The sequence below is a fragment of the Papio anubis genome, chromosome 8 (assembly GCF_008728515.1).
Source record: "Papio anubis isolate 15944 chromosome 8, Panubis1.0, whole genome shotgun sequence".
Classification (NCBI taxonomy): domain Eukaryota; kingdom Metazoa; phylum Chordata; class Mammalia; order Primates; family Cercopithecidae; genus Papio; species Papio anubis.
In genome coordinates, this window is record NC_044983.1 from 62398419 (window position 1) to 62418736 (window position 20318).

At 41.0% G+C, this 20318-nt stretch overlaps 1 protein-coding gene across 1 annotated transcript in view; it reads right to left on the bottom strand.

The window, feature by feature from the left end:
• Positions 1 to 17873, bottom strand: part of VCPIP1 (valosin containing protein interacting protein 1) — a 41318-nt gene extending 23445 nt beyond the window's left edge. Inside the window, exons 1-2 of the mRNA XM_003902823.4 lie at positions 14885 to 17873; positions 1808 to 1894 (exon numbers count right to left, since the gene is read on the bottom strand). Coding sequence (XP_003902872.1) covers positions 1808 to 1894; positions 14885 to 17591 — 2794 coding nt within the window. The 5' untranslated portion in view covers positions 17592 to 17873. The remainder of the gene's footprint in view (positions 1 to 1807; positions 1895 to 14884) is intronic.
• Positions 17874 to 20318: the final 2445 nt, after the last annotated feature.

Genomic DNA, 20318 nt, shown 5'->3' on the forward strand with positions numbered 1-20318 from the left:
TATACTTGTAAGTCTGAAAAGGATGAATTTTACTGTTTATAAATTATGCCTCAATAATCCTGTCTTAAAAGAAAAAAACAAGGCATTTTTTTGGTCTCTGATTAAAGAAAAACCAAGAGAAGAAAACATCTTTTAGAAAATTATCAACATTAATTATCGAGAAAATTCAAACACTGACTGGATATTTGGTGACATTAAAAAAAAATTGTTCTTTTTTTAGGCTGTAATAATTTTTCTTTTTTAAAGAGTTCTTATCTTTAGAAATACATATTGAAGTTCGAAGCAGAAAATGAGAAGGAAAAAAAGGAAACATGTACCAATGTACTTACAGGTGAAATTATAGTATATCTGAGATCTACTTTAAAATAGTCCAATTAAAAAGGGGACAGAGATGTACTAATCACTATTGAGGCTGGGTAGTAGGTAAATGGGGGTTCATTATATTATTCTTGCTACTTTTGTATATGTTTGAATATTTCTACAACAACCAAGTTGGAAGGAAAAAAAAGTGTATGAGGAAGAGATGAAAACAACAAAAAAGATTATGCAATTAATGTCTACAATGGCCAGGTAGGTGAAATATATAAGCCAGAGCGGTAAGTCTGGGGCCGAAAGCATTAACATAAAATCTTTGAAAAAAATGTGTGAAGTCCAAACACATGGCCTGGCAACCTCTCTCTTAAGACCACTCTGAAGATACAGACATACACTTGTACACAAGTCTGTCTTTACAAACAATGTATGTACAACGTGAAAGAAGCTAAATGTATAATGAGCTGTATCCTAGAACTTAGAAAGCAATCAGATATATGCTAAATATGGCCAAACATAACAACAACAACACAAATATTATCTGGTTCTCGAATACTAGCATTATAAACAAATCTGCTTCTAATTTCACAATTTGTCTTTAGTTGTTAAGAATCATACACATGGCTAGGCGTGGTGGCTCACGCCTGTAATCCCAACACTTTGGGAGGCCGAAGCGGGCAGATCACCTGAGGTCAGTAGCTTGAGACCAGCCTAGCCAACATGGTGAAACCCTGTCTCTACTAAAAAAAAAACACAAAAAATTAGCCAGGCGTGGTGGCAGGCGCCTGTAAGCCCAGCTACTCAGGAGGCTAAGGCAGGAGAATTGCTTGAACCCCGAGGTGGAGGTTGCAGTGAGCCAAAAGCATGCCATTGCATTCCAGCCTGGGGAACAAGAGCAAGACTTCATCTAAAAAAAAAAGAAAAAAAAAAGAATCATACACATGGCCGGGCACAGTGGCTCACACCGGTAATCTCAACACTTTGGGAGGCCGAGGTGGGCAGATTACCTGAGGTCGGGAGTTCAAAACCAGTCTAACCAAATGGAGAAACCCCATCTCTACTAAAAATACAAAATTAGCCAGGCGTGGTAGCACATGCCTGTAATCCCAGCCACTTGGGAAGCTGAGGCAGGAGAATCGCTCGAACCCAGGAGGCAGAGGTTGCAGTGAGCCAAAATTGCGCCATTGCACTCCAGCCTGGGCAACAAGAACGAAACTCCATCTCAAAAAAAAAAAAAAAAAAAGAATCGTACACCCATACACATAATTTAAATGAGAAAAGAATAGCCACAAAGTGATAGATTTTTAGTAATACTAGCAGAAAACATAGCTGACCATGTCAGGGTAATAATCCATTTTAACTAGGCAAACTGCTAAAGAATATAAACCTAAAATTAACTTTGAAAATATTTTAGTAGAAAACTATATGAACTTTCTTAATCTTGAAATAGCTTCAGTAGAGCTATTATTTAAGAATAAAATCAAATTAACTATACCCATGGTTTTCTTCATAATACTGTAGAATACACCACCCTGCTGAAACATGTGAGGAAGTCCCTTTGCATAAGACCATACATCTTCTCCTGTAAGACAAAAACAGATACAGTATTAGCAACAAACAAAAGAGTTCCATCCCGGGCTGCTTTAGTAAAGATTAACCTAGAATTAACATCAAGGCAGAGCTCCTAAATGAGTGAAACACCCTGATACGCCATAGAGAGATGATACTGAGTGACAGGATTGTGGCATACTAGAAAATGCATGGCCTATCTAACTGTGCCAGTCACTGACAAGGGCTGTCATAGAAGAGTGCATGCCTAGCGTTTCAAGACCATGTGGCTTTTCAAGAGAAGTCCAAAATTCAAGTTTTTAATATGAATTCTCCCAATTTTAAAATGTAGGAACTAATTAAAAAGTGTCTTTAAAACCACATGAGTCAACAAACATGGTGGCTCATGCCTGTAACCCCAGTACTTTGGGGGGCTATGGATAGCTTGAGTTCAGGAGTTCCAATACCAGCTTTGGCAACGTGACGAAACTCCATCTCTACCAAAATAAACAAATAAATAAATAGCCGGATGTGGTGGCGTGTGCCTGTCATCCCAGCTACTTAGAGGGCTGAAGCAGTGGAGTGGCCAGGGGGAATCCCTTGTGCAGAGGCGGTCAAGGCTGCAGGGAGCAGTGTTTGCATCACTGCACTCTACCCTGGGTGACAAAGTGAGACCCTGTTTCAAAAAAAGAAGAAACAAAACCACGAGTCAAGGTAGTCAATATTATGATGAACAAAATAGATCTGAAGACTCAATCCAGCTCAAAGGAAACTAGTCTGTAAACTCTGTACTAGAACAGATAAGATTATTAAAAGATATTTTTGGGCCAGGCACGGTGGCTCACTCACGCCTGTAATCCCTCACTTTGGGAGGCCGAGGCGGGCAGATCACCTGAGGTCTGGAGTTCAAGACCAGCCTGGCCAACATGGTGAAACCCCGTCTTTACTAAAAATACAAAAATTAGCTGAACGTGGTGGCGCGCACCTGTAGTTCCAGCTACTTGGGAGGCTGAGGCAGGAAAATAGCTTGAACCCAGGAGGTTGAGGTTGCAGTGAGCCGAGATCGTGCCATTGCACTCCAGACTGTGCTATAAGAGCAAAACTCTCTCTCAAAAAAAAGAGACATTTTTGAAAGTAAAATACAAAATTGTAAATATAAATCTTATATTTATATTAAAACCAAGAAATAAACAGAAGGGGCTATTTCAATACTTATTTCAGTAAGAAATTTCAAATAAAATGTAAAGAATGATCATCATTGTTGAAGAAATCAATAAAGAATGGCAGGAACATAACAGTTACTATGGCTGTTTCTATTTGTTTCTTTATAGTTTACATTCTAATCTGCTAATGTATATGTACTACTTTTATAATCAGGAAGTTTTTAATTTTAACAAAAAAAGTTAACTTTTGTCTTCCCTACCTGAAGATTATATTGTTGGACCTGACCTCTGAATAATTGTGATTGACAGTGCTAATTAATCACTATGTACTTACAACATCTCAGAGTTCTAATCCCGCCTCACATTCATAAACAGGATATGACTTTGTGTGGCAGCTGGCTAAACTTACCTTCAGTACACCAGCTTAAAGTAGGTAAGTTTTAGAAGACTTGACAATTAAAGTTTCAGTTAATCAAAACATTTACTTATAAACACTTACTAATGATGCAGTTCTACTAGAATATCTATATTTAAGGGTGGACACACAGAAGTTTAATATTAATAAGAGTCTACAAATAAAGAAATATTAGTAACCACTGGTGGTGGCTCTGATTGCTGAGCTTACTATTAAACCTCACTTAGATAAATTATTTCTGTGAATGATAACCTTTCATTTCGTTATTGTCAATGTTGTCCTAAATGTACTTAATATTTTCTAAAATATTCTAGTATAGCATTTATTTCGAAGTCATATCAAAAAAATATACGGCGGTAATTTTTTTGATAAGAATCCAAACAGGGCTGGTCTGAAGGTAGTGAGTTATCTCAACTAACTGTTCAGTTACAGTTAGAACTGCTTGTTCTACCATTTTCCCCTTCTCACTACCTGCACTTGACTAGTCCAAACAAACAAAAACCACAAGAATCTGAATAGGTGCGAAAATGGTGAACTCCTCAGAACTGACCAACTGATTAATAAGAAAAATTACATCTCTTAGTACTTTACATACCTAGTTATTCATAATTTAAATAGGCAAATCACTTAACTCTACTGCAGTGTTTGTCAACCTTGTTTCCATTATCTCCCCCTAAAGAGCCTTTACAGGCATTATTTTTCTAGTCCTCCCCATGTCCTCATGATATCTGAATTACACATATATACTTTATATCTGCTTATGTACTGTATATATATCTTAGTTTTATATATTAATGATAAGATTTTTTCACCCTTTCTCCAAGAACAAATTTTCACCCCCTTCAAAGCAATATGGCCCCACTGTTCTATTACTTTAAGGGAAATACCACGTAAGCCTCTACTATCTACCAAGCTTTGAGCAGGCTCTTCACATAGTTTCATTAACTCATCACAACTAAGCTCTACGGAAAAGGAAACAAGCTCAGAGAGCTTAAATAACTCTTCCAAGATCACACAGCTAGTAAGTGCTAGAGCCAGGATTTGAATCTTGTATATCAGTCCAAAGTGTATACCCTCCTTTCCATTGACATTAAACCTCTACTGAAGGTCAAATTGGCCAGGCTCACACCTGTAATCCCCGCACTTTAGGAAGCCAAGGCAGGCGGATTACCTGAGGTCAGGAGTTTGAGACCAGCCTGGCCAACATGGTGAAACTCCTTCTGTACTAAAAATACAAAAATTAGCCAGGCATGGTGGCACCTGCCTGCTATCCTAGCTACTCTGGAGGCTGAGGCAGGAGAATTGCTTGAGCCCAGGAAATGGAGGTTGCAGTGAGCCGAGGTCGTGCCACAGCACTCCAGCCTGGCTGACAGAGTGAGACACTGTCTCACACACACAGGAAAAAAGGTCAAGTTGTTTTGGCAAATTTGAAAGAACTATTCAGTCTTTTCTTAATAGAAATTCACGGCATCAACAACTGGTTGGAGAAAAAAGTAGGTAATTTCTTTTGGTAAACAAATATCTCCACTGAAAGTCATGTTTGTTGGTAAGAAAAATGAGGAAAGGGATTAGAGATCAGGAAGCAGGGGTTTTGACACTTTGCACAAGTCCTGTACCACTCTCATATGGCTCTCCACTGCATTTCTCTCCAACCCTCCTAATGCCCAGGTTCAATGCCTGGATTACTGCCACTTCCTCACAGCTGATTTCCCTTGAGTCTTATCCCCCATAAATCCCTCCACTATACAGTCTTCAGAGTTAAACCTATAATGGTTCCCCAATGCCATATGGCAAAGTCCAAGTTCCTTTTCCGTGGCATACAAGGCACTCTAAGAGTTGGTCCTTGCCTTTCCCATCTGACATCATACCATACCTTTATTTTTACAATGGTATACCACCAAACAACTGTTCCTATTCCCTAAAGGCCAATAATTGTTACATATTATTTAAAACTCAATCTAGGTATCACTTCCTTTAGGATTCTTTGGAGTGTTGATTAGGTAGGTACCCTTATTTGATGCTCCTACGTATATGAATACCATAGCCCTTATCACACTTTAGGTTAACTAACTTTCCTGTTTTACCTTCTAGACTAGGTTTCCCTTTTATACTTTTCAGATTCACGGAAAGGTCAGTGGCCTGACTTTTTACCCCCAGGGCCTGGCACAGTGCTGAACAGATGGCAGCACTCTTAGTATTGGTTGAATGAATGTATAGATGCAAGCTTATCCAATCAGCCTTATTTTGTTGTTGTCCTGTTTTGTTTTGTTTTGTTTTGTTTTAGGCTTTTAGCAGCCTGAAGCTATGGTTTTAGTTTCTGTCTCTAGTGATAAGCAGAAAAGAGTGATGAGGAAGGGGCTCTAATGGTCCATCCCAAAACAAAAGCTAAGAACCCATAACTATATTCTCTCCCTTAGACACCCTTGACGGAGTGAATATTATAAATGAGGTTTTTCCTTTTAAACAGTGCCTGAAAGCAATCCAGAATAAACTTAATTGAAGCATCATGATGATAACCATTCTTCAATGTTACACATATAAAACACAACTAATGATTATATGCCACTGACTTTTCCCTGAATCTTGTTTTCTCTTCAAGAATCTAATAAAAGAAAATAATAGCAAAAACAAAGGGAAATAGTTTTTCTAACATTTTATTCGAAAGCAAACTTTTAGAGAATAGGAACAGTTTGGAAAAGCTTCTAACAAATATGTTAATTTATATTTTTGTTAGTCTCCAATTATTTTTACTTTATAATCCAACTGTTTCTTCATACTACAAAAGTAAAAATACTTCTATCCAACGTACTGTGTATATATAAATATAGAAAAAAAACTATACTACTGCGAGCACCATAGATAACCTCTGTTAATTACCTTGCTTCCACAAATCCTTCCTCCTCATAACCTTCAACCTTCTACCTGACACAGTAGCTATATATGGCAGTGGTATTATGAACGTTTTTTCTTTTGGTTTATCCAATTTTTTTCCTATTTGATGTGAAGTAACTTTTGTTTAAAAATATGTTAAAGGCCGGGCGCGGTGGCTCAAGCCTGTAATCCCAGCACTTTGGGAGGCCGAGACGGGCGGATCACAAGGTCAGGAGATCGAGACCATCCTGGCTAACACGGTGAAACCCCGTCTCTACTAATAAATACAAAAAACTAGCCGGGCGCAGTGGCGGGCGCCTGTAGTCCCAGCTACTCGGGAGGCTGAGGCAGGAGAATGGCGTGAACCCGGGAGGCGGAGCTTGCAGTGAGCTGAGATCCGGCCACTGCACCCCAGCCGGGGCGGAAGGGGAAACCCCCTTCTTAAAAAAAAAAAAAAAAAAAAAAAATATGTTAAAATACATTTTTTAAAATGTATTTTTCTGATTTTTTCTAATAAAATTATAGAGTTAAAAGTTTAAAGTCATCATCAAAAAAAGATTAAGAGATTACCATTCTAATTTTTAAATTTTAGGTGTTTATTTATTTTTTGAAATAGGGTCTCGCTCTGTCACCTAGGCTGGAAAGTATTGGCTCAATCACGGTTCACTGCATGATCTCCTGAGCTCAAGCAATCCCCTCACCTCAGCTTCCTGAGTAGCTAGGACTACAGGCGTGTGCCACCACAGCTTGTAGAGACAGGGTCTCCCTGTGTTGCCGAAGCTAGTCTTGAATGCCTGGTCTCAGGCCATCCTCCTGCCTTGGCCTCCCAAAGTGCTAGGATTATAGGCATGAGCTACTGTGCCTAGCCTTCTAACTTTAAATATTTTAAAAGGCAATTTGAATTTTTTACTTTGCAATTTACGGGACAAAGCAGTAAATTTAAAAATCTAACACCTAAATGAAATATATTTTTGTTTTATTTATTTATTTATTTATTTATTTTTGAGACGGAGTCTTGCTCTGTCACCTAGGCTGGAGTGCAGTGGCATGATCTTGGCTCACTGCAGTCTCTATCTCCCACGTTCCAGCAGTTCTCCTGCCTTACCCACCTGGGTAGCTGGGACTACAGGCACAAACCACCACATCCGGCTAATTTTTGTGTTTTTAGTAGATACCGGATTTCACCACGTGGGCCAGGCTGGTCTCAAACTCCTGACCTCAGGCAATCCGCCCACCTCGGCCTCACAAAGTGCTGGGATTACAGGCGTGAGCCACCGCACCCAGCCTATTTCATTTTTGAGACAGAATCTTGCTCTGTCCCCCAGGGTGAAGTGCAGTGGAGCAATCTCTGTTCACTGAAACCTCCGCGTCCTGGGTTCAAGCAATTCTCATGCCTCAGCCTCCAAAGTAGCTGGGATTACAGGCGTGTGCCACCACTCTCGGCTAATTTTGTGTTTTTAGTAGAAATGGGGTTTCCCCATGTTGGCCAGGCTAGTCTCAAACTCCTGATTTCAGACAATCTGTCCACCTCGGCCTCCCAAATTGCTGGGATTACAAGTGTGAGCCACCATGCCCAGCCAAAATGTATTTTTAAACCCCAAAAGAAATACCCAAAATGAACTCTGAAGTATTTACGACCATAAAGTACTTAACTTTATCTAAATTTAAAATTTAAAGAAACAATTCAAAATTGTTTAAAAATTTGAATAAATGGTTCCAAATATAAAGTAGGAACACAGGACTGTTTCAACTAGACAGAATTCCAAAGGTATTTATTTGCTGAAAGAATTGTTGGCATCTCTCTAACCTTCCTGACGTAATCCTCGCATTTAAAAGTTTATCTACCCTACTGATAATCAAGATGGTTTATAAAAAAGGCATATCTGTTTCTTGCCTGAAATTCAGTCCCCTTAAGGGTATACAGTCACACAACTTTAGTGTCACCAGCGGCATTAATGAATATTTTTATTATACACAGACATGCACACAAACTCAATAGTGTTTAAATGAGTACAGAGTCTGAAAGGACACATCCCAATTTATTAATAATGATTTTATCTGGGGAGTACAAATGTTAAGAACTACCATATTTTATACGTACTTGAATTATTTGAATTTCAAAAATTATATTGTAATTGAAAAGATATTAAAAATAAAAGTGATCAAAGTAGTTGGAACAGAATTATTACCTAGATTTCCTTTTCTATCTAGAAAGGAACGGTATCAACACTTGACTTAATCTTCAATTATAATTATATAAAATCACCATTTACAATATATACATTTATCTTAAGATACATCTATGCATTATTTTTTATTCAACTTTATAACTGCTGTCCTATTACAAATATGCTACATATAAATCAACAGAAGGGCTACCAGAAGGCATAGAAAGAATGATATGCGGCTAGGCACAGTGGCTCACGCCTGTAATCCCAGCACTTTGGGAGGCTCAGGTGGGCAGATCACAATGTCAGGAGTTCGAGACCAGCCTGGCCAACATAGCAAAACCTTGTCTCTACTAAAAATACAAAAATTAGCCAGGCGTGGTGGCAGGCCCTGTAATCCCAGCTACTCGGGAGGCTGAGGCAGGAGAATCGCTTGAACCTGGGAGGCAGAGTTGCAGTGAGCCAAGATTGCGCCATTGCACTCCAGCCTGAGCGACAGAGCAAGGCTCTGTCTCGGATAAAAACACACACAAAAAAGAAGAAGAATACGCATAAGCACTATCTAGATTTGAAGCTGCCCCTTTACCCAACATTTGAAAAAAAAAAAAAATCAAGGTGCAATAATAATATTCAGTTGTTGCCTAAAAAATAAGTGTCTCAGTCCCATGCGTGATTCTGGAAAATTCTTGCTTTTTTTTTTTTTTTGAGACAGAGTCTCACTCTGTCGCCAGGCTGGAGTGCAGTGGCCCAATCTTGGCTCACTGATACCTCTACCTCCCGGGTTCAAGCAATTCTCCTGCCTCAACCTCCCGAGCAGCTGGGATTACAGGTGAGCGCCACAATGCCCGGCTAATTTTTGTATTTTTAGTAGAGACGAGGTTTCACCATCTTGGCCGGCCTGGTCTCAAACTCCTGACCTCATGATCCACCCACCTCAGCCTCCCAAAGTGCCAGGATTACAGGCGTGAGCCACTGCGCCTGGGTGATTCTGGAAAATTCTAAGGCATTTACAACATCAAGAGGTATTATGAAATTACAAAACACTGTGTATTTTAAATATATATGTTAAAAAGTCACACAGTTCTTTCAGGAACAGAGAAAGTATATCAAAATGAAACAAGTTTCTCAACTCCTGAAAGGTTGGTACACTTTGTAGTAAAGCAAGGAAGTGTCACGTAGCCTAATTTCATTTAAGTAACTCCAAACTGACAAATTCTATTCTTCACGTAAATCTGTTCTTACCTCTAGGAAAACAAAAAAACAAAACTAGAAACTTAATGAAATATAACACTAAGAAAAAATAAATTGGCCTAGATATTTATGGTGGATAATGTATCACCTATCCTATCTACCATGAAAGAAAACCCACAAATAACTGATCTACAAGAATTTTTTTTTTTTTTTTTTTTTGGAAAGAGTGTTGCTCTGTTGCCCAGAATGGAGTGCAGTGGCGCAATCTCGGCTCACTGCAACCGCACCAGGTCTATAAGAAATTTGAACGACATATTTTGCAAAGCCAGAGTTAATCTTTTAAGTATTATGTAAATAATGAAGATGACGGTCTGCAAAAAGTTAAGTTCAATTACCTCGTGGTCTGGATAAAAGAGATTAAAATGTGAAATATTATGGGTAGAATATTGTTATTCCAGTTTATACTTCCTAAGATTCAAAGTTACTAGGTTCCAGGAATGACTTGTACTAAGCCAAAGACAAATACACATACTTATTGTTTTATTAATATAAGTAATAGACAATCTAGTCAATGAATATTCTACTTAAAAACGAAAGAAAAAGCTCACGTCCCTGGCTATCATGCAGTCAGCCTATTTAGTGAAAACATACAGGCCGGGCGCAGTGGCTCACACCTGTAATCCTAGCACTTTGGGAAGCTGAGGCAGTGGATTGTCTGAGCTCAGGAGTTCGAGACCAGCATGGGCAACATGGTGAAACTCCATCTCTACTAAAAATACAAAAAATTAGCTAGGTGTGATGGTGTGCACCTGTAGTCCCAGTTACTTGAGAGGCTGAGAATCACTTGGACCCAGGAGACAGAGGTTGCAGTGAGCTGGGATCATGCCACTGCACTCCAGGCTGGGCGACAATCTGTCTCCAGAAAAAAAAAAAAAATTATACAATCCCCATGTATATATTTGATTCTTAATCAAATGAGAAGTTCTAAAATGCTGTGTTGGTCCTATTTGGGGATTTTATAATTTTTATGTATTTAGAAAATAAAGCTGGAGATCTGCTGATAAAAGCTAAAAAGTATGGAACTCCCTCAGCTGAAGGCCTGTAGGTAAGTTAATGGAGGGCAAGGACTGACTCTCTTTTATCTTCGTACACTCAACATACATACAAGTTCACAGAATACACTGATTTTGCTGAAATATTGCATTCATTAATTCAACAAGCATTTACTTGGCATCTACTATGCGCCAGGCCCTGAACTAGGAAATAAGGTATTCATTAGTGAAGAAAATAGAGTACAGTCTCTGTCTTGATAGACTTTATAATATAGTGGGGGAGGCAAACAAATAATTACACCAACAAATAAGATTATTAAAAATTGTGACAGATGCTGTGAGGGACATCAACAGGGTACACTGATAGAGGGAACCTACTTAGAATGGTCAGCAAAGGTTTCTCAAACTCTTACAAGGTGGTGGTATTTAAGCCTAAACTTAAACGAGAACAAGCTAGCTATCTGAACAGCATAAAGTCTGATGAGCTATATTCTAAACTAACATAACACAGCTTAGCTCACATTTGGTAATTCACAAAGTAATTTCTGCACTTTGAAATCTGCAATCTTCTAAACAAGGTCTGTCATTTCTAGCCCTCTCCAATCTAAACATCAACAGTTACCCAGCACTCCTTACATACGGTTAGCATTTATCTCCAAATTGACTTTTGTAGAAACATCTTTTTTTAAAATTAAGAATATCTTCGGCCAGGCACAGTGGCTTATGCCTGTAATCCCAGCACTTTGGGAGGCCGAGGGGGGTGGATCATGAGGTCAGGAGATTGAGACCATTCTGGCCAACATGGTGAAACCCCATCTCTAGCAAAAATACAAAATTTAGCTGGGTGTGGTGGCGCATGCCTGTAATCCCAGTTATTCAGGAGGCTGAGGCATGAGAATTGCTTGAACCCAGGAGGTGGACGTTGCAGTGAGCCAAGATCACACCACTGCACTCCAGCCTGGTGACACTGCGAGACTCCGTTTCAAAAAAATATACCTATCTTCTACATAATTCAAATACAGTTACAAGAGAACCAGAGGGAGAAAACGAATATGTATAAGGGACTAATATAGGCTATGCACTTAATACTTCAATTTAAAGCAGAAAGTATCTCAAGTGACACCATTACAAAATTAACAAAATGCTCTCTTTTACACCCAAATTTTGTGTTGGTAGTGGAAGCAGTTTTAAAGAAATGTATGGGTTTATACAGGCATAAATGTTGGATGTGAGGAGGGAAGGGATCAGAACAGAAAGACATTATCTTGGTAAACTCATTGCAGTCCATACTGTAGTTCTCTCAGATATTCAGGTCCAAGAACTTCCACCCAAACTCAAAAAGTATTTATACACTAGAATTATATTTTATTAATTTTCATTATGAAATATATTATCAACCAGGCACAGTGACTCATGCCTGTAACCCCAGCACTTTGGGAGGCTGAGGTGGGCGGTTCACGAGGTCAGGAGATCGAGACCATCCTGGCTAACACAGTGAAACCCCGTCTCTACTAAAAATACAAAAAAATTAGCCGGCCATGGTGGTATGTGCCTGTAATCCCAGCTACTTGGGAGGCTGAGGCAGGAGAATCGTTTGAACCCAGGTGGCGGAGGTTGCAATGAGCGGAGATCATGCCACTGTACTCCAACCTGGGCGACAGAGTGAGACTCTGTCTCAAAAATCTATATATAATCATATTGATCAAACCTTTTTTTTGTTTTTGTTTTTTTTGAGATACAGTCTTGCTCTGTCGCCCAGGCTGGAGCACAGTGGTGCAATCTTGGCTCACTGCAACCTCTGCCTCCCGGGTTCACGAGATTCTTCTGCCTCAGCCTCCCGAGGAGCTGGGACTATAGGCGCCTGCCACCATGACTGGCTACTTTTTTTTTTTTGTATTTTTAGTAGAGACAGGGTTTCACCATCTTAGCCAGGATGATCTCGAACTCCTGACCTCGTGATCTGCCTGCCTCGGCCTCCCAAAGTGCTGGGATTACAGGCGTGAGCCACCGTGCCCAGCTCTGATCATATTTTTAAGGCTACTGCTCATAATCCTGCCCATGTCAATTTATTAGTCTACAATGGAGAATACAGCTTTCAAAGTGAACATGTCCTTATCTGCACTGTCACCTGTACATCAAAACTTGTTATCAGGAAGCTAAAAGTGTTAAGAATACATGCCTGATGAACATGGAAATCAGGCAAAGGGATAGAGATGTTTCAGTCAGGCCATAGTCAGGATTGATCAGATATTCCTACCCCTCGACAGAGATTACCTTTCTAGTTACCAGAATTTTCATGAACCCCAGATGATGTATCTTTTTCCTTTGTACAGCAGTATATAAACATTGCCGAATTTTGCTTTTCACTTTTTTCAGTGTTCAGTGCTGACTGACCATCCATTCCATTTCTGCAGATACAGCCTTTCTTTAGCTGTGTTAATGTCATCTATTTAATTCAATTAAAAAACATTTCAGAGTGCATACTACCTGCTGAGCACTATATCAGGTTCTGTGCATACAAGGATAAAGATAAGAGCCACATTCTCAAGACTCCATCTTCTATTGAGGAAGACCTTCTCTTTCCTGTTTTTGACCTGGGAGATTGCAGGTCTTTTACTTTATTTATCTATTTATTGAGACAGAGTCTTGCTCTGTTGCCAGGCTGGAATGCAGTCGCGCAATCTAGGCTCACCACAACCTCCAACTCCCGGGTTCAAGTAATTCTCCTGCCTCAGCCTCCAGAGTAACTGGGATTACAGGCACGGGCCACCTAAGATTTGTATTTAAGTACACTAGCATTTGTATTTAAGTGACCTTGATCACAAGGTCAGGAGATCAAGACCGTCCTGGCCAACAAGTTGAAACCCCATCTCTACTAAAAATACAAAAATTAGCTGGGCATGGAGGCGTGGGCCTGTAGTCCCAACTACTTGGGAGACTGAGGCAGGAGAATTGCTTGAAGCCAGGAGGCGGAGTTTGCAGTGAGCCGAGATCGCGCCACTGTGCTCCAGCCTGGAGACAGAGCAAGACCATCTAAAAAAAAAAAAGGAAAAAAAAGAAATATATAAAGTGCGCAGGACAGCTCCTGACATATCCCCCAATTCACTTACTATGTCTGGCAAACTAAAATCAACAATTCCAGGTTCTAAATTTGTGCAGGGTTTTTAGATCCCCTATTTACTACTCCCCCAGATAAGCCAGGAGTAGTATTCATTTTGGTAGATTAAGGCCCAATTCACTGCCATATAGTACTATCAGAAAACAGAATCAAAACCCAGATCACTTTTCTAGCTGAAAGCTTTAATCTCAGCAAAAATAAAACCCTTCCAGTAACTAACACATTTAAATTTTACTTCATACTTTAAGACTTAATAAAGCATATTAACAGTTATTTCAAAACAAAGACTAAGCAAATACAGACACTGTAAAAAGTACACCATTGAACAGTATCTGAAATCATCTAAAGCTTTAAATTACACATTTGGTTGATAATATATTTTTCTTTATGCTGAATTATTAAAAACAAATACTTCTTTACATGATTACCATCTATCTCTGTTAGTTATGTTTCTCATGAACTACAACTTACAACAGTTCATTACAATTGATGGCAAAGACTTACTGAGTAGTGAAATTACTTAAATACAAATCCTAGTGTATGAATAAGAAAAATGTGATGAACTGGGAAAGGAAGAAAATGAAATGTAAGAGACTACTAGGTGGGAGTGCAGTGAGAATATAAACACCAGAAACTGCAATTCATCAAACAGGAAGTCCTGAAATCACATGACATACAGGAAAATAAAAATTAAAAATAAATGAAAAAGGGGCAAGGTAGGCAGGATCCATAGAGCCTACCAAAAATTTAAAATGCTTTAAATAAATACAAGTCTGTTTTTTAAAAAGCAATTGCGAGAATAAGACATATTTAAATAATCTGTTGACTATTATTGAGGGAATACCTTTCTATTTTCCTAATAGTTACTCAATAATCCTATTAACATCTATCCATTAACTGTCAAAATACTAAAAATAATTCTCTCCTGAAATATATAATTAAAAACTTACAATGGCCACAGATTTCTTTTCCCCCAAAGACAACAGGAAAACTCAGTGTATTATATTTACAATTAAGATATACCATCAGAATTAAATGTATCTTACCCATTAATGTTGCTAAAAGACACAAGGAGTACATTTCTTTTTCAGCTTGCTCCTGAAGTTCCTTAGATGACAGTTTACCAGTAACAGCAATATCTTCTTGTTTCACAGTGTGGGCTGAGTGTGCTGCAGCAGACTGACCACCTTCAGCTTTACTTTTTAGAATTTCTATTGTAATTCTGTCGCCGTGCTGTAAAGGAACTGGTTCCTTTTCCATTCCTGCCTGTGGTGGCATTAACTCTTTAGGAGGAAACCCGTATCGAATACACTGTAAATATGGAGGAATGTTGAACTCTCTGGCTATACTTTCCTGAAGTTCAAAGAAGGTTGTTGAAGACTTAAGGGTAACCATGGACTGTCGTCCATCATTAGTTGTGATTCGGATCTTCTTCTCCTTAGAAGTTGTAGGTGAATAGGGAGCCTTGGTAGGTGTAGCAGGTGCAGAGGATGGACCATCACGAATGGTACTGGGAGAAACAGTCCTGGGTTGCCCTTTTTGTTCTTGTTTTAACTTCTCTGTTTTCCGTTTCTGCATTACAGAAGCCTGTTCCGTAATATTCTGTTGAATAGTTCTTTCAGTTTTACTCATGTTTAACTCCTCCTTGTGCAAAGTTTTTGTTTTCTGTCCTGTAAGAATAATTTTAGTTGGGAGCTGAGACTCTGATTCTTGTCCTTGAACATCTCCAACTCTTTGGGCATGAGCACCATCTATGTTTACAGGAGTATAATCATCGGGATTCTTTTTGGCAGTCTGATGCAATATAGTGTGGACAACTTTCTGAACTAGGATTTCACTCCCAAATTCACCTGGAAAGTGCTTGGTAACAAGTTTCATTGCAACATCGTAAACATTACTATTCAAAGATGAATCACTTTCATACTGGAACCAATATACTGTCTCTCTGACCACTCTTCCACCCCATTCTAAAGTAATAGGGAAAGCTTCTGGTAGATTGTCATACTCCTTACCATCCCAAAAGTGTTTGAATCCACAACCACATTTGCCACCAGTGGACCTAGAATTAGTTCTGTCTCCATCCAAATACACAATAGAACCATCTCCTCTGACCTTTCGCACAGATGTGCCATGGCACCAATTACAAGCTGTTAGGTTACTCAATCCATAGTCTGGTACCAGAACATCTTTCACTGAATCATATGAGCAAACCAAATTGTTCAAGGGAAAGCTATAATTTTTGTCAGTCCTCAGCTGTCCATGAGTACTTTTTGCCAGGTTATACAATTTCCCTCCAGGAGCCAACCACTCTGGAGGAACATGAAGTTCAGAAAGGGCACCACAGAGCAAACATTTGTGAAGGCGATTATCCATTACTGCTTTTTTAGCAGCTGCTGTGACTTCTTCAGGCTGAACTCCTATCACTCCAGTCCTTCTGTAGAAATACTGATGGACATCAGCAACCAAACTAGGATGGATACCATGTTTGTCCATAAAGACTTCTTCCATAGCAGCAACAAGCCTAAGTAAGTATTTATCTTGCAAACTTCTGTCACCTCCAATAACACAACCACCATCCTCTTCAAGTTTGATGTACTTTTTAATAAGGTCCTGAGGCACACCCCATGCTTTAGGAAGCAAATTCATAGGCAGTTTGGGCAAAGCAGCCCCTTTTATGCCTACCAAGGGGATATAATGGTTTCTACCGGAGCTGCTCCATGCAATACAGATTGGTTTGTTCAAATGACCATCTTTCCCAGTGCATTTCTCTGCAGGGATGAGCCCAGGTAGAAAGGTGGCTGAATAATCACCAGAGCTTCTCATGCCACTTAGGGAATCTAACAGAATAATAGGACGATGTAACACATTGGCAAGACCAAATATGTGGATATTCCTCAGGCCCAAGGGAACACCCTCAGGTGGTACAAACAGAGGGTCACACTCATTGATAATGTCCTCCCACTCAGCGGCATCAATGAAGTCATGGAACAGAGCTTGATATCGGGCCAAGTGCTGCTGAAAGTGCTGTTTAAGATTCTCTCTTAAGGCATGCCAGAAGAGCTCTCGGCCTACTAGAGCACGAGACACAGCATGCACCAGGCAGTGTCCATCCCCGTCCACATGCACTGGAATGAGACATTCCTGACTTTTATTGGCCCGCTTAATGTCCTCCAGAGTATCATGCAAATACAGGAGGCTTCCGGAGCGGTCCTTGCCATAGCCCACAGTGTTAACATGCTCTGGTTCTATGAGGAAGGCGCGGTCGCCCAGTAAGGCGCAATCGAACAGTTCGCCCTGGTTCATGTCCCGGAGAAGCTTGGCCCGGCCTGTCTGTTTGTCCATTCCATAGCGAGCTAATATGGGCGACAACAATTTGCAGTGATAGTTGGAAAGGCCCATCACCTTTACCAGTTCCGTGTTCTTCTTGGGTGCCCCCGTCACCCCGAGCAGCGCGTTCCGCAGCAGGTTGTGTAGCACTACGTCCGGGTCGGTCACCTCCTCAACCCCCAGCAGCTGCTGCTGCTCGTGCCGCTGGCCGCACTCGGTACACTCGATGCTGACAGAACCGGAGGCCGGGAAGAACAGACGCGCCTGGCACTTCGGATCCGGGCAGCTCCCGGAAAGGATTCTCCGGTCTCTCCGCTTCAAAAGCCCTCCCGAAGCAGCCGCCGACGCCAGGGACGACGGAGTCTGTGGAGCCTCAGGGGGAGGAGGTGGCGGCGGCAGCGGAGGCGGCGGCGGCGGCTGAGACATAGCTCCCGGCTCTCGTGTCTCGCTCCGCGTCCCAAGCGACCCTCAAAAGCTCATAGCCCAGACCCCCACCAACCCGACTCGGTCTAATCCAGGCCCAGGGTGAAACACTTTCCTTTCCCTACCAGCTCCTCCTCCTCCTAAGCGAAGGCGGAAGCGCCGGACGTTGTTTCTCTTCTTACTTCTCCACTGCCGTAGCCGTTGCCCCGAACGTAACGGCCACCACCCCACCCCGCACTCACACTCACTCACTCTCGCTCTCTCCCTCAGACACAGACATACACGCCCTCATTGCGTGTGCGCAGGCGCAGCTTCCGCTCTGCCCTCTGGGAATTAGAGTCTCCTAGCCTCTGTGCTGGCCATCGAGCCCTAGGATCTTGAGTCCAGAAGGAACTACAAGTACCGTGAGGCCAAGCGGTTCAGCGCTAGCGGAGAGGAGGAAGAGGACGGCAAGAGGAAAAGGGGCCAAAGAAAGATGGTGACTCGCGTTGCCTGCCGGTAGTTGTAGTTTTGCTGGGCTCTCCTTCGTCTTCTTCCCCACTCTGCAGCCCAAGCCAAAGAGTCTGAGAGACCACATTTCCTAGGATGCCGTGCGGTGCGTCCAGCTGCACTTCCTCCTTAGGCGGAGGGAAGGATTCAGGGAAGCTTGGTTAAAACCAGAGTTAAAGGCAGTGGGAGTCGAAGGAGAGGGTCTGAAGTTCACGACTACTAGAAGGGGAGGGGAGTGGAAAGGATCTCAGTGAAAAAGGTACAGTAAATAAATGTCCAGGGGTACTGTGGGCTGGGAAATTGAATAAATGGTCCAATCTAGGCTGAAAGCCATAAGGGGGAAAATAGTTGATTCTCGGAAGCTCTGCCTTCTCCCCCTCTCTAGTGCGAGTCACTGAGGCGCCATTTGAGTTCTCGTTTCCTGCGTGTCTTGGCAGTTTACAGTACAAATAACGGTACCTTGGATGTCTGTAGAGTTTTATGTGCATGTACAAAGCCTCTTAACTAGGTTTAATTTCATTTGCTCTTTACCACCCTAGCCCCCTAGAGAGTAATAAGAGCTATCATTTATTAAGTGCTTAATATGTGCCTGGACAGCATTTACATAACACGATTATCATTTGATCTTAAAAATAACCTTCTTAGGAAACAGGCCCAGAAAGGAAATGACTTGCCAAAGTTCACGCAGCTGATAAGTGACTGGATAGACCTTCAGATCTCAATCCGTCCTCTTTTTACAGTTAAGGACATAGGCAGGAAAGGTTAGGCCTGTATTACATAGAATAGTAACGAGCATTTGCTTACTATTGCCTTATAGTTTACATTTTAGTAATATGTTCACATGTATCATCCTCACCAGTCCTGTAATACCTTTACCAGGTGGTGTTGACTTCATTTACAATTAGGGAAACTGAGACTAAAAGGAATTAAGTAACTTGCCCAAGGTCAAGTCACCAGTTACGCTGGATCCCAATCTCAAACCTAGAGTGATTTTTATGCTGCTTCTTACCAAAAAATCCGGCCGGGCGCGGTGGCTCACGCCTGTAATCCCAGAACTTTGGGAGGCCGAGGCGGGCGGATCAGGAGATCGAGACCATCCTGGCTAACACGGTGAAACCCCGTCTCTACTAAAAATACAAAAAATTAGCCAGGCGTGGTGGCGAGCGCCTGTAGTCCCAGCTACTCGGGAGGCTGAGGCAGGAGAATGGCGTGAACCCGGGAGGCAGAGCTTGCAGTGAGCCCAGATTGCGCCACTGCACTCCAGCCTGGGCGACAGAGCAAGACTCTGTCTCAAAAACAAAACAAAACAAACAAAAAAAAAATGTTAGGCTCAGATCTTTTGCTAAGCCTTAGAATCTCCTCTTAGTGATGCAGGGATGTTTACTGTTAAGGAGTCAACAGCTTTATTCTTTTTTCACCTGTGTAGGAAACTGCCTCTTCATACAGAACAATATTCATATGTTAATTGAAAGCTAGTATTAATTATTTTTGTACATTCATCCCCTTTCACTTATCATTCCGGAAATTCTTGCTTTCTGGAAGCTTAGTATCACCTTGGGTAAGTGGACTACCTCAAAAGTTCTAAAACATTTGGCACAAACTAGAGACATTAGTGAAGTCCATGAGATCATTTGAGTCTTCTGTAGCTGCCCAGGAAACCTCCTGATTAGGTTTTGTGTATGCGTGTGTGTGTATGTTTATGTGTATGTATGTAGAATTTGATGCTTTGAAATGAACCATCTGTAAAATAGAGGCCCATAAAGGGTATTAGTTTTGATGTGCATCTAATTGTTACAATTTTCTTGAAAAGAAATTAAATATTTGAAAGAGAAATCCTTTGAATGTTATTTTCTTGCCAATTTTACCTCCATGATGGACCCAACCAAGAGAAGTGATTTTTCCTATCTTGGGATATTTTTCTTTATTTTTTATTTTTTTATTTTTTTTTTTGAGACAGAGTTTCACTGTTGTTGCCCAGGCTGGAGTGCAATGGTGCCATCTCGGCTCACCATAACCTCCACCTCCTGGGTTCAAGCGATTCTCCTGCCTCAGCCTGCGGAGTAGCTGGGATTACAGGCATGTGCCACCATGCCTGGCTAATTTTGTATTTTTAGTAGAGACGGGGTTTCTCCATCTTGCTCAGGCTGGTCTTGAACTCCTGACCTCAGGTAATCCGCCCGCCTTGGCTTCCCAAAGTGCTGGGATTACAGGCGCCAGCTACTGTGCCCAGCCGGAGGGGAT